At 38.6% G+C, this 13,377-nt stretch overlaps 1 protein-coding gene across 2 annotated transcripts in view; it reads right to left on the reverse strand.

Moving 5' to 3' along the window:
* Window positions 1-290: 290 nt before the first annotated feature.
* ppm1j (protein phosphatase, Mg2+/Mn2+ dependent, 1J) overlaps window positions 291-13,377 on the reverse strand; it is a 30,983-nt gene continuing 17,896 nt past the window's right edge. For both annotated transcript variants that reach the window (XM_066663760.1, XM_066663759.1), the window contains exons 2-10: window positions 9,747-9,864; window positions 7,594-7,914; window positions 6,668-6,780; window positions 5,790-5,874; window positions 4,261-4,379; window positions 4,055-4,118; window positions 3,245-3,352; window positions 2,919-3,070; window positions 291-1,876 (exon numbers count right to left, since the gene is read on the reverse strand). In XM_066663760.1, coding sequence (XP_066519857.1) covers window positions 1,729-1,876; window positions 2,919-3,070; window positions 3,245-3,352; window positions 4,055-4,118; window positions 4,261-4,379; window positions 5,790-5,874; window positions 6,668-6,780; window positions 7,594-7,914; window positions 9,747-9,864 — 1,228 coding nt within the window. In that variant the 3' untranslated portion in view covers window positions 291-1,728. The remainder of the gene's footprint in view (window positions 1,877-2,918; window positions 3,071-3,244; window positions 3,353-4,054; window positions 4,119-4,260; window positions 4,380-5,789; window positions 5,875-6,667; window positions 6,781-7,593; window positions 7,915-9,746; window positions 9,865-13,377) is intronic.

Genomic DNA, 13,377 nt, shown 5'->3' on the forward strand with positions numbered 1-13,377 from the left:
TAATAGATGACAGTGTGGTTTTGGGGGCCCATTGTTTGCTGAGGCAAGCCTACATTATAATATACAATCAAAACAGTGCTGCTAGGAAAAATGTCTTATTTTATTGTATGTTTTGTTTCCTTAGGAAACTTTCTAGCCCCAGGCATTAATAAACGAATATTTGCAGTGAATGTATTCATATTTAATACATGTTGACACTAAGGTATCCATTAACACTTGTTTCCTTTTCTGTAGTAAGTGGAATATAACTCATTGCCAAGAGCCAGAATATGAAATCAGACTTTGATAAGTGGGAGATTTATTGTGAATTAATCACAGTTGCTTAGGTGTTACAGCATGACAAATTATCAAACAGACAACAGAAATAATATATAGGTTTTTCTTCCAATGCGACAACATAGACAAAAAAACAAACAAGCAAACAAACAAAAAACATGATGAAAAAAGTGCTATCTCTCAGAAGATTTCAAATTTTTCAGTTTAGACACATGATGTGTTCCTTTTGACATCACATAAGGAAGGATATATGTATATATAGAGATTAAAATCCCCACTAAATCTTTACAGTAGGGAAAAGAGCTGCCGCATAGAATCGGGTTTTTTCCCCCAACAGAAATTTACAAATAAAACAGTTCTGGTGTAGGTTACTGTAAGCGTGTGAAACTTACCATTGATGGTGAGTTTATCAGTTTTATATCAAGCCTAATCTTGGACTGAAAGTTTCCTGAAAGGAGGTTTTTTACTTAAACTAATGCTAACTTTGTGATTCAGGCCTCTGGAAACTGGCCCTAAAGCTATAGTTTGGATAAAAAGCAATGTGCACATGTACATTTGGGGTCTTACCAAAAGTTAAGCTGATTAGAAGCTTCTAAGTTGGACATTTAGAATGGCTTTCAGGAGAGGTAGGGAGCACAGTTTTAGTCAAATGTGCAAAAGTTGTTACATGGCTGACTCTACTTTCCTGCAGGTCTTTGAAGGCATGGATTACAGTAGACAGTATAGTATTTCTACAAAATGCCATATTCCATGGATGCCTGAACTACAGTATCTAATGTATGAACATTTTCTCTCCAGAGGACGTCTTTTTGATTCATTGAGTCTCAACATTAAGAGTAATTTAATAACTGTGCTTCCCTTCTTTCTTGATAAAAAGAACTAAAAGTAAAAACAAGTCCTAAACACGTATTTAAACAGGTACATTCTTTGGAGACATTCAGGGAATTTGGGTTTAATTACAGATGAGTTTCTGCTGAAGATAAAGTGCTTACATTTGTACATCCTTCATCACTGTAAGATCCAAAGTGGCTCATTCCTTGGTCATATTTAGATCAGGTTGGAAACATTCCACTGAAGAGACAGCCTCTCTTCTTGCCCCTTTTCTGCTCCCCTTTGGATCTCCAGAGTCTATTACACAGCAGCCTTGTCTTTTCCAGATTTAAAGATTTTGGAAAAGCAAGCAGTCTTTGCAACGAGTCTGTAAGAAATGTCATGTGTAAAAGGAGTGGCACTTGATGATGATGTCATCCCACGCTTGATACGAGGTAAGCATCACGATGAGGAAAATGACTCTGGAAAGGAGGAGGAAGAGGAGCAATGCATACATTTTTCAGGCCCACTCCTTTCGGCTCAAATGAAAATGGATGTTTTTGGTTTCACACCTCTTCCTCAGCAGGTGGGACCTTGAGGTGTGTCCTGATTTCCTCGCTGGTGAAAATCGGCCCTGGCTTGTCATGTCTCTGACTTGGCTTCAGCCAAAGGTATCACAAACACAGTGATGTCATCACCTGAGCCCAGTCTGTCATTGGGCAATCGCCAACCCCTCTCCTTCAGAACACCGCGTGATCTCATCAGGAGGTCCTGAGCTGCCAAAGTATACCTTTAATAAAGTTAAAAAATATTAAAGAATATCACACTTGTTTCTTTTTATTTAAGTAAGTCTGCTATTGGTGTTTTGATGGCATAAAATGTAGTGTTGCAGTCACATAGCTCCAGGGTCCTGAGGTTGTGGGGTTAATCTGTGAGGAGTTTGGTGTGTTCTCCCTGTGTCTGTGTGTGTTTTCTCCATGTGATCCAGTTCATTCCCACAATCCCAAAACACGTTTGCAGGTGGATTGGTTATTCAAAATTATTTGAATTATTTGCTGGCATGTGTTATTTCTTTGTAATCTCATGCTAAATGAGGACTGGAGAAACACGTAGCCTACATTGACATCTAGTGGTGTGTATATGCAACACATCCAAAGCAACCCTACTGTAAAGGGAAATCTTGTAATAACTTCATCATGTTCAGAGTTGCAGTGGGTATTGGGTGCAAAGCAGGAACACCATGGATTGGCAGAAAAGCCAGTTACTTCACAGGACATCACACACTAACCCAGTGTCTTCCACACTCAGACCTGTGGACACTTTTGAATAGCCAATCCATCTGCCAACATGGGGGAAACCCATGTAGACATGGCCATGTAGACAGAACTTTATATATATATATATATATATATATATATATATATATATATATATATATATATATATATATATATATGTAACATGGTAAAGAAGTTAGAAATGTATATTAATGCATTGCCTGTGGGTGCTATATTTGCATGCATTTCACCATGTATGGATCAGGTTATTTGTAATCATTTCATATAACGTGGACATAATAACTATTAGATGGGATTAATTGTTTTGGATAACTGGTTTCTTTTACTATCGCTTTGAGAAATTGTCTTTTTCCTCAAGAATAGTGTGTTCCACATCTTGGATCTCACTGAGAACTGCACTGCAAAACACTTCTCGGTCATACTTTGAACAAGGCAGACGAAACAAAAATATGTGCAACTACAGTTTGTATTATGTAATACAGTGTGTTTTAAGGAGACAGGTAAAAAGGAAGAGGTTGAAGGGTAAAAGCTCACCGCATTGGGTCATTAGGCTCACAGCAGGACAAAAAGTTTGTTACTGCATCAGCTACTTCTCTGTCAGAAGTGACATCCCATAGTCCATCAGTGCCCATAACAAGGACATCATTAGGACTGTGGTTGTGCTCTGAAATGTTGTATACTTTCACCTGGATGAACAGCAAGAGACAGAATATTAACACAACTGTACAACATTATGAACCTTAAGTGAGTACAAGCTACTGTATTAAAACAAAACATCACAATAATTCATATTCTATATCACCTAAAATTTTAATAATAATGAATGGAAGGATGGACATAAAAGATATAAAATAACCAACCTCTGGACAGCAGGAAAGAAAGGGTTTGATGTGAATGTTTGAGTTGTACACTTTCAGGTCATGATCACCCAATCCACGCGTTACTCCAATGGTGGCCATGACTCGAGCCTGTAAATAAACATAGAAACTGTAGCTTTTGATATAATTACCCTGTCAATATTTGCTTTAGGGCATCATTAATGTGACACACTGAATTCTTATTCAATGTGAGTGAGTGGGCGAGTGAGAGAGCAATTCACTTCTACTTACTTAGCTTCTTACTGTAGCTATATAATTTTCAGCCCAGTTTTTGGAATGTATTCCCTTAAATTCGAATACAAACTATTGCAAGGTGAGTCAAAGTACTTAGGTAATATATGTTTGTGTTAAATATACATATCATTAATGAATTAATTCCCCTTTTGCAATTGCTTCACTATGATCGGGATGGGTTTGGAATCCACACATAATCATTGGGAGCCAGGACCCAGAGATTAGTGTATAGCCCAGACACGGCACCAGTCCATCACTGAGCATCAGACATTTATCCACTCATTTGAACTCTCACATTTGTGGACAATTTTGCATAGGCAATCAACAACCAACCAAATTGGAGGAAACTGAAACATGCAAATGAAACTCACACAGACACAGGGAGGATACCATTTACTAATTTGTTTCCTAATTACTGCTTCAGATGTGATTTAGGTCTGAAATCTTCAATGGCATCTTATATTTCTGAGTGAGATGGAGCAATTAACTGCCACTGATGTGTACAGACATAAACCCGTTTATAATAAACTGAATAAAATGTAGGTTTAGTTTGACTACCTTTTTCCCCTCTCCATAAATGAGAGGGAACTTAAGGTCATCTTCCACAATTGTCTTATATGCCCTGCAATACAGAAATTTAAAGGTGACTCTACAGATGCACAGTTAAAATACACATTAAATACAAAATTAAAATAAAATTAGACATAGACTGACTGAAGTTAGCAAGGTAATTTGTTCATGTAAAATAATTTAAAACCACTCACCACCCAGTCATTGTGTGGTCTCTGAAGAGCATTTTCTTGCCCAGCTCCTTGTGTTGAATGCGTCTGGGGAACTCAATGTGCGTGAACTCATTCCCAAGCAGTTCTGGTTTAAGGAAGCCCTGCACACAATGACATCAGGAACATGATACAGATATTGTTCCTGTCCAATTAAAACATGTATCTCTTTTTGGAACACAGCAGCTGTCCTTCAAACTTTCATGTTGAATGAGATGCTCCAAAATAAGAAATCTTAAATTTTTTTACGGGGCGGCACGGTGGTGCAGCAGGTAATGTTGCCGTCACACAGCTCCAGGGGCCTGGAGGTTGTGGGTTTGATTCCTGCTCCGGGTGACTGTCTGTGAGGAGTTGGTGTGTTCTCCCAGTGTCTGCGTGGGTTTCCTCCGGGTGCTCCGGTTTCCTCCCACAGTCCAAAAACACACGTTGGTAGGTGGACTGGTGACTCAAAAGTGTCCGTAGGTGTGAGTGTGTGAGTGAATGTTTGTGTGTGTCTGTGTTGCCCTGTGAAGGACTGGCGCCCCCTCCAGGGTGTATTCCTGCCTTGTGCCCAATGATTCCAGGTAGGCTCTGGACCCAACGTGTCCCTGAACTGAATAAGCACTATTTTTGGGAGATTTTTCATTGGACAACGACAATATGTAACATTTTATGGGCAAGGAATTTTCAGCCTGCTCTATAATGTCAGAGTTACTGATTACAAGCTGCCTATGCTTGGAACATCATCTAGTGACAACCATGCAAACTAACACATGTGAAACTTCACAATTAACACATTAGCCGTGTAATGTAGTTTAGCTACATTTTGTATTAAAGCTTATTTCGACAGAGTAGGAGAAAATAAGATGAATATTCTTCTTAGATTCTCTTTCAAATTTATTTAAAAAACTTGTTCTTTAAATGATCAGTTATTTGTCCTTTGATGTTTGCATCTATTTAGTAACATGTGACTACATTTAGAGCTAATGTAGGTTTTGTGACAAAGTCCACTTTTAGTAGATCTGCCCCCCCAGATAAAATTCAGATTATGAATAAATTGTGAACCTTTTCTATCCTTTATTTCTGACACTTAATCTCCCTGTCTCTTTGGCACTATGCTGGTGCTGGCTTTTCTGCTGACACACAGTGATTTATACTAGGCCACAAAGTTTCAGTCAGGTCTCCCATTCTCATGTCTTACACAGTGTTATAAATTCCTCCCGTAATAACACAACATTCATTGCCAAAACATTTAGCTAATAATTACAGTAATCTATCACTAGAAAAAATAGAAGTCACACTTTTGAGAAAATCATCTGTCAGCAGGTGTTGGAACAAATGCAGGGGGTAATAAGGATGCAAATAAAAGTCCGTCTTTGTGAGGCCTTCATTTCATAGAATGAGGATTGCACATTTCACCTGGAATGATTTTCTTCAAGATTTTAAATTAGCCCCTGGCTGATAGGTCAGAAGTGAACTCATAAACGCAGCTGTGAGATGAAGTGAGAAATGAGAAGAGAGATGAAGAATCTCACCAGATACTGTAGCCGCTGCCTCTCGCTCTCTGGCGTGAACTCATTGGACATGGGAATGACCTCATCATTGCGGACAATTATGGCTCTGAAAGAATACAAATCACATCAGCTCATGCTCCAAAGCAGAGTTTCCTCAATAAATAGCTTTCAACCTGTCCTACTGCTTTGGAATGAAGTGTAAAAGAAATGTATTTAGATTTATTCAATAATAAATTCTAGTAAAGTCTAGTAAACCCTATAACCTGACTTAAATAATTAAATAAAAATATTGGACATGAAATGAAGTTATCATTGCTGACATATCTGGCTCTTAATGAACAATAACAACTTTAATTTAGAAACATATTCAAAAAATATATTACTCATAAACAGATAAACTGTAATAGATATGTGTCTCACTTGAATGAAGAATTAAATGAGCAGTTGCATATTTTCTCGAGTGATTCTTATTCATGTCATGAGAAAGCCATAATACTGACACCTAGGGCTCTTGATTTTTCAGAGATTCTGTACAAAATCTCTTTTAACATGACCACTCCATGTGGCCACTCCAGGTGACCTGCTCTATGGAGGAAATACTTGTTAATTTAGGGATTACAAAGCAAATTGATTATTCAGGCCATGTGAGCAGGAAACCGATAATAGATAGTACATTCATAAATATTGCTAGCTAATTTGTGGTGGCAAAAACACTTATTGATCCTTCAAAGCACAAATGTGTCTGTTGCAGTTCAGTGTTGACAGATCCACACTGAACAAATCAAAATAATAATTTTACTAAAAAGAAAAAAAAGAACCCCAAACACTTCAGTTTTATTGACCTCAGTGAGGTAGATTCTTCTGAATTAAGGGACAATTGTTTAATCCTGCAGTCTCACCTGCTGTCTCCAGCATTCGCTACATAGATTTTCCCCAACAAATGCACAGCAGTCAAGGCACAACATCCCCCGGAAATACTGTAAGATGCTTTCTCTTTCTCAATGAGGTCATCCTAAACAGAAAGATGAGACAAAAGACAACACGTAGGCGGTTAAGAAAAGTACACTGCCAGTCTTTATTCAGTTGTTCTGTATTACAGCAAATAAATGGACTGTAAATTTACATTATACACTGCCAGCATTCATTCAAGGGTATTTACTATTTATTGCATGCTGGACTACACAAAGTGTATATATACCTGTATGTTACTGGGCTGTTTGATGCTTCAGGACAAATTCAGGACAAACGCATATCATTATCTGGTTTTCATGGACTAGTGCAACAAAGGGTCATTTGTCCAGCAGCCATGGAATGAGGAACGTGATTAAAGGAAGTTTATATGGTCCAAAGTACATTTGTAAAACATGAAGTCAAGGACAAACGCAACTCACTTGACGTCACTGATGAAGTGTCTGCTAATGGACATTTTCAGGGCCAAAGGTACGGAACACACTTAATTGGTCAATTCATTCATTCATGCATTCATTTTCTGCAACTGCTTCACCCAGTGTGGGTGGATATGGAGCCCGCCTAGAATCATTGAGTGCAAAGCAGGAAGACACCCTGGACAGGGCATCAGTCCATCGCAGGGCATCACACATTCACTCACACACTCAGAATTTTCACAGAGCCTAGCCACCTACCAACATGTGATCTGCAGATTGTGGGAGGAAACTGGAGTACCTGGAGGACCTGATACTCACCGCAATTTCACCCAAAATGAGAAGAAACTTAAAAGTTATAAGGAAAGCTTAATGTTGATTTATCTAAAATAGATGTAAACGTCCTCATATTAAAGCATGTGTACAGTGTACCTTTGACTCACCATCTGTCTGAAAGCGTTCTCTATGATGCCCATCACCAGGCTCTCTAGACTGACCACCTTCTCCATGTGGAACCGGTCAATAGCTGCGTCCTGGTCTTCTGCATCCAGACATGCTCCTTTCTTCGGGTCAGCCTGGTATGGGCTGCCATTCTTAGTGAGGCAGATGGGTGGGGGACTTTCCTGGTTCTCCAGAAGATGAGCAACTTCACACAACCTTTCACGAATGAGGCGATGGAGTGTTTTAGAAGCCATTAGAGCAGCTCCAGAGCCAGCATGACCATCAAAAACACCCCAGAAGTGCAGGGGGATCCCTGTGGTGTCCTGGAGAGGGAGAATGGAGACAAAAGGATAATAGGTTATATTATTATAGCTTTCTCATACGCCATTCAATAAATCAGCCAAAATATTAAAGTGACCTCCTTCTTTCTATATTCATTGCACATTTTATCAGCTCCACTGATAGGCACTTTCTAGTTCTAAAATTACAGGATGTATTCCTTTTTTAGACTTTATTAGCTCCCTTTTAACCTGTTATTAATTTGGGGGCTGTATCAATCTCAGCTCTAAAGTGATACTTACAAAATGTTGTCATGTTGGATCAGACACATCGGTGCTGCTGGAGTTTTCAAACAACACTGTGTCCATTCACAGGCCACTCTATTAGACAAACCTGCCTTGTTGGAAAAACCAGGAGAGACAGTAGCTCATCTGTTGTTGGTGTGGTGTTTATCCTCTAGTCTAGACCGAGTGCTGCCCACAGGATGCTGTTGGCTGGATATTTTTGGTTGGGGGAACAATTCTCAGTCCAGCAGTGACACTGAGGGATTTAAGATCTACTGCAGCACTGCTGTCTCTGCTCACCACCATGTTAGTGTCACTGAGGCACCATTTAGTGGGAATCACAGAGCTACAGTAAAAATAACAAAATACACAAATACTCAAGCACTGTGAACATTGTGAACCCAAAGGAAAATGACTTGTAAAACATGCAGTTGGATGTATTTTTAATACCACAAGGTGGCATCTGAATACCCATCTGCCCTCTCTTTCATAACCGACAAACACCTGATCTCTAACCACTCAATTTCCTGCAGTGACTTGTTGATGGGATTAAAACAGGAGATTAAGAACACCTTATTTATGGTCAGACAGGAAGCAAGTGTGTGAGGCTGCAGACCCTATTTCCCAAGCAATGGCAATGAAAATACCTGGCCTGGATTCTTTCAATAACACGTCTGAAATCTTTGGTGATGTTTTTTTTTTAACAGTGAGATTTTCTTTTTTACCTATGACACTAAGTAGGAGCAGCCAATGAGAGTCCTCAGGCTTCAAACTAACAGAATTAAAAGATAAGTGACAAAGAGTGGTGGATCAGAAAGTTATTTATCCTAATAAATGCAAATTCCAAAGCATTCTGTTGCATGAGTATGAAGTCATGACTGAAGCAACTCATCAAATATGTGTTCATTACAGAGGCCTGTATGATATTTCTAGTTAATAATTGTCCTAACTCGTTATATGTTACATAAACCAAAATCACATTCTTGAAATGTGTGAATTGAAATGAGGAAGCTGTACCGGAAACTTGAATCTGGACCTGAGTTTCTGTTGTTGAGAACAGAGTCTGTGCAACAGACTCAAGCTGCATAAGGTATTAACCAGTTAAGGTTAATTTACCAGTTCTCATGCAGTGGATAATGTTTGTTTTGCTGACAAGCGCTATAATATAGGAAGCAGCAAAGCCCACAGATACAAGATTTTGAAAGATAAGCATATGAAGTAGCAAAGCCTACAGACTTTAAAAGATAAGTGAAGGCTCTGAAACACATAACCTGATAGCCAACTTCTACTAATGAAAATAAAAACAGATAATGATGTTCAACTTTTCCCAAAGGTATTGGATAGGGCTGCATCAGAGAACACAGTTTCACTGCACCAAAGCCCAATGCTGGGGAGCTTTTATTTTGGTAGTTTGAAGATGATCTGTAACAAAACTGTGTTTCATAATTGCTGAGTTGCTAAGGATCTGTGTTAAGTATGACCGGTTTTCAAAACAATCGTGTAAGGGTTAACCGGTAGTTTAACAATGGTACTGAAACTGTCTGTGGCTTTATGTTTGTTTGAATGTGTGTGTGTGTGTGTGTAAAACTCACCCCAGTGTCATCTAATAGCATGGAGGCACGCTGCTGTTTACCACTGAGCTTCTTAATATACAGCACCTCACATGAGGCCTGATCCTCATTCAGCATACTCTTCCCTGCATTTATAACCCTGAGAGAGAGAGAGAGAGAGAGAGAGAGAGAGAATTCTTCAGTGAAGTCACACTCTTCATGTCATTTTTATCTGTAATTATTACACTGACTGGATTGTACATTCGGAAGCTATCCTTATGCAACCTTGTTAAAGACTCTGTGAAGAATTCCTGAATGTGGGCCAGGGCTCCTCCAGGGACAAGCTCTCAGTTGACTAACAAAGACTCTAACATACATATGCCCTGTACGGGGTGCAGTTGAGTTGAGTTATTATTGTTCAAAGGCCTCTGCTATTGCAGTAACAAACAACACAGGGCTGAATGATTGCTCATTAGGATTTTGCATTTTGAAAACCTACATATACTTCCTTAGCCCATTTTTCCTTAAAGTAAATCTGCTTACTTGCAAAATTCCAAGCTTTGTCAAGTGCTCCAAGTCACCTTATATAATTTTACATTTTAGAGAGGGTCCAAAATGTGCTGCACACTGCTGTAATTGCAGAATTTTTAAATTAATAGGGAGTTTGTTCTCTTTGTTCTCTTTCTTAGGGAGTCTTGTTTCTCTCTCTATTGGGAATGCTTTTTGTTATATGCTGAAACATTGCTATGAACATTTGTTTGAATTTGCCCACATAAACATTTGTGTAGGTGGTACTTGATGGTAATGGCTGAATGGTGCTTCAGCAGCTATAAGTTCATTTTCATTCATTCCTTCATCCACAGCTTAATTGTTTACACTAGTGTAGTTGCCACTTGGTAGTGGATATGGTGACCTTCAGATCAACTACAGAAGCCCCAGTGTGTGGTTTAGGAGAATTACGGGTTTACTTACTTAGTGAAATTTAATCACACCAGGATTAGCTTCTGGAGTGGGCAGAGGAAGTATTTATTGCAATGGGTCAGCTTGCAGAAAGGGGTGAGTGAGTATTAATTGACCCTGGGGTAGCTCACAGAGTGGGCACAGGGAGATTAAACTGCCAAAGCATAGCTCATGGAGTGGGCACAGCAAGATTTATTCATTTTAAAAAATTGTTTGCCCTGCGGAATTTCATGATGTGGGTTGAGGAGGCATTAATCTCTCCTGGGAAGCTCACGCAGCATGCACAGAAAGTTTTAATAGCTTTGGGGAAGCTCACAGAATAAACATATGAAGATGTAATTGTTCAGGCATGCAAAGCGGCACAGTGTGTTGAGATGCTAACAGAGCATGCACAGCAAATTTATCTTGGTCTGGGTGAGTTGCAGAGCAGGCATAGCAAGTTTTAATCGTACTGGGGTATCTTGAGGAAGGAGCCGAGTGAGTATTTTACAGTTCACAGCTTCACAGCTCTTCAAGTAATTCAGTAATTATGAGGGATATCTAAAGTATTTGGGCATATAGTCTACATTAGTACTTTAATTCCTGTGCAAAACCATAGGAATAAGCTTTAGACAGTAATGTCTAAGCTGATCTTCAACTGAACTCCATTACTCACTGAGGTGAGTAAATGTAATTTTTTGCTGTCAACTGGAAAGTGAAAGTATTTTTACTTAATGCTAGTAATAAAACCCATATGAGAATAGAGAACCTGATCTCAAAGACATGACCATTTATGACTACAGTCTGCGAGGAGAATGAGAGTTCTCAGACGTCATTCATCTTTTGTGCAATACAATGAGGTATATCAATTACACAAATTGTTCAAATCCTCTAATTATAGTTTAGCTGACAATCAAAGAAGTAAGCATTTTGCAATGATTTCACCATAACAAAATAACCACGCCAACTTTGGTTCTCTGATGGAAAGGCTGCTGTTTTAATATGAAGGGAACCAAAAGCCACCACTAAAAGCTGGATTACAGAAAGCCCTCTACTTTATAATCAGTTGAAAGTGGTTAGTTGGCATCGAAGAACATGGCTATGAAACAGTAGGCCAGATGACACAGAGGAATTACCATCTTTGCACACTGGGATTGACTGAGCTTCAGCCAAGGCTTCAATCATTGAGAGTAAGCCTATACTATGCACTTTGTGGTACGTAATTTCATAACACTTCATTTACTCTATTTATATGGCTCCAAAGGACAGAAATGAAAGTAAATAATTAGAAATGTTTCCTGACAAAACACTTCATAAATGAACAGACCTATTGGTCATTTTCTCCAATATATATAAAATTATTTTTCCCCTATTTAAGCAGCCATTATACTCAGACATTATATGAGCTTCTGTAATAAACCTGTATTAAACATGGCCACCACATGAGGGATCCACTCTAACAAGCATAAACTGATTCATGGACTACAAAGCAATCTGGCTCTTTATTTCCAGAAAGAGAAAGGTTTCATATATAATTTCAAAAATAATAATCACTTTCCAAAATATTATTTGATACTTTCTTACTGTTAAAAGCTGTTTGGAGGCCAGGCTTTTACAGACATATGCTAGCTCCCCTCAAAACAGGAAGTACTCCCCACAAGTTCCTCTTCAGAAGTCACAAGAAGTCTTTTTATTTTTTTTATAACTAATACTATTTTCTGCAGCTTGGGGTTTCCATTTCCACACCATTGTCTTTTTTTTTGTTTGTTTTGTTTTCATGTTCAAGTTTCAGGTCTAATTTATCAACTTTCGTCTGTGCAGTGAATGCAGACTGTTTGGCTTTGTGTTTGAAGTGTTGTGAAGCATTTGTGTAAAGGATGTGTGGTAAGACCTGACACAGAAATCAACTGATTCAAAATGACTCACAGGCAGAAAATGAGTCATTCCACTAGACATTCTGTGCTACCTCGGTCAGGACCAAAACACTCCTACAGAAATATAAATAAAGCCTTAGAACATCTAACCACCACAAGGCCAAATTCTTAATGTAATGACTTCAAGCATCCCCCTATGAAATGTCAATCCAAAAGGAACACAACACGGGCTTCCTTTCTTAAATGACACTGCAATCAACTTTTAAGACATGCAAATGCAATATAATGGCTAGTTAAACAGGTATAACTTTGTGAAGCTGTCAAGATATACATGCCACCACAACATACATTCAGTAGGTATTTCTGAAGAGATAACATATACACAATCCACTTGCATAAGAAATGACAAGGTTAGCTGACAGATAATTTTCTTATTGTTTGAGAAAGAGCCATGACCATTATGCCCAAAAAACAACCACCCCCTGATAGACTTCTATATATACTTTTATATATGTTTATATATACATATACAGAAATCATAGAGAATCTCCTAAAATTTAACACTTTATGGGTGTGATTTTACTTTTGCAAAGGCACTTTTCCATCCCATTCCCTCCACTGTCTAAAGATGCTTAGTTTATTCCAATTGGATCTTGACTAATTTTATAGGGCAGCACAGAAGAGCAACATTTAGTTTTAATGCCACAAGTCTTGCCTTGGGGGACTACGAGAACAGTTCTCGCTGTGTATGCATGGGTTTCTTCTGAATGATCTGATTTCTTCCCGCAATCCTAAAGCTCATGTTGGTAGTTGGATTTGCAATTCACAAAGTGTCCATAGGTGTGAGCATATGAGTCCAT

This window comes from Hoplias malabaricus, chromosome 3, assembly GCF_029633855.1.
Source record: "Hoplias malabaricus isolate fHopMal1 chromosome 3, fHopMal1.hap1, whole genome shotgun sequence".
In the NCBI taxonomy this organism is placed as follows: Eukaryota; Metazoa; Chordata; class Actinopteri; order Characiformes; family Erythrinidae; genus Hoplias; species Hoplias malabaricus.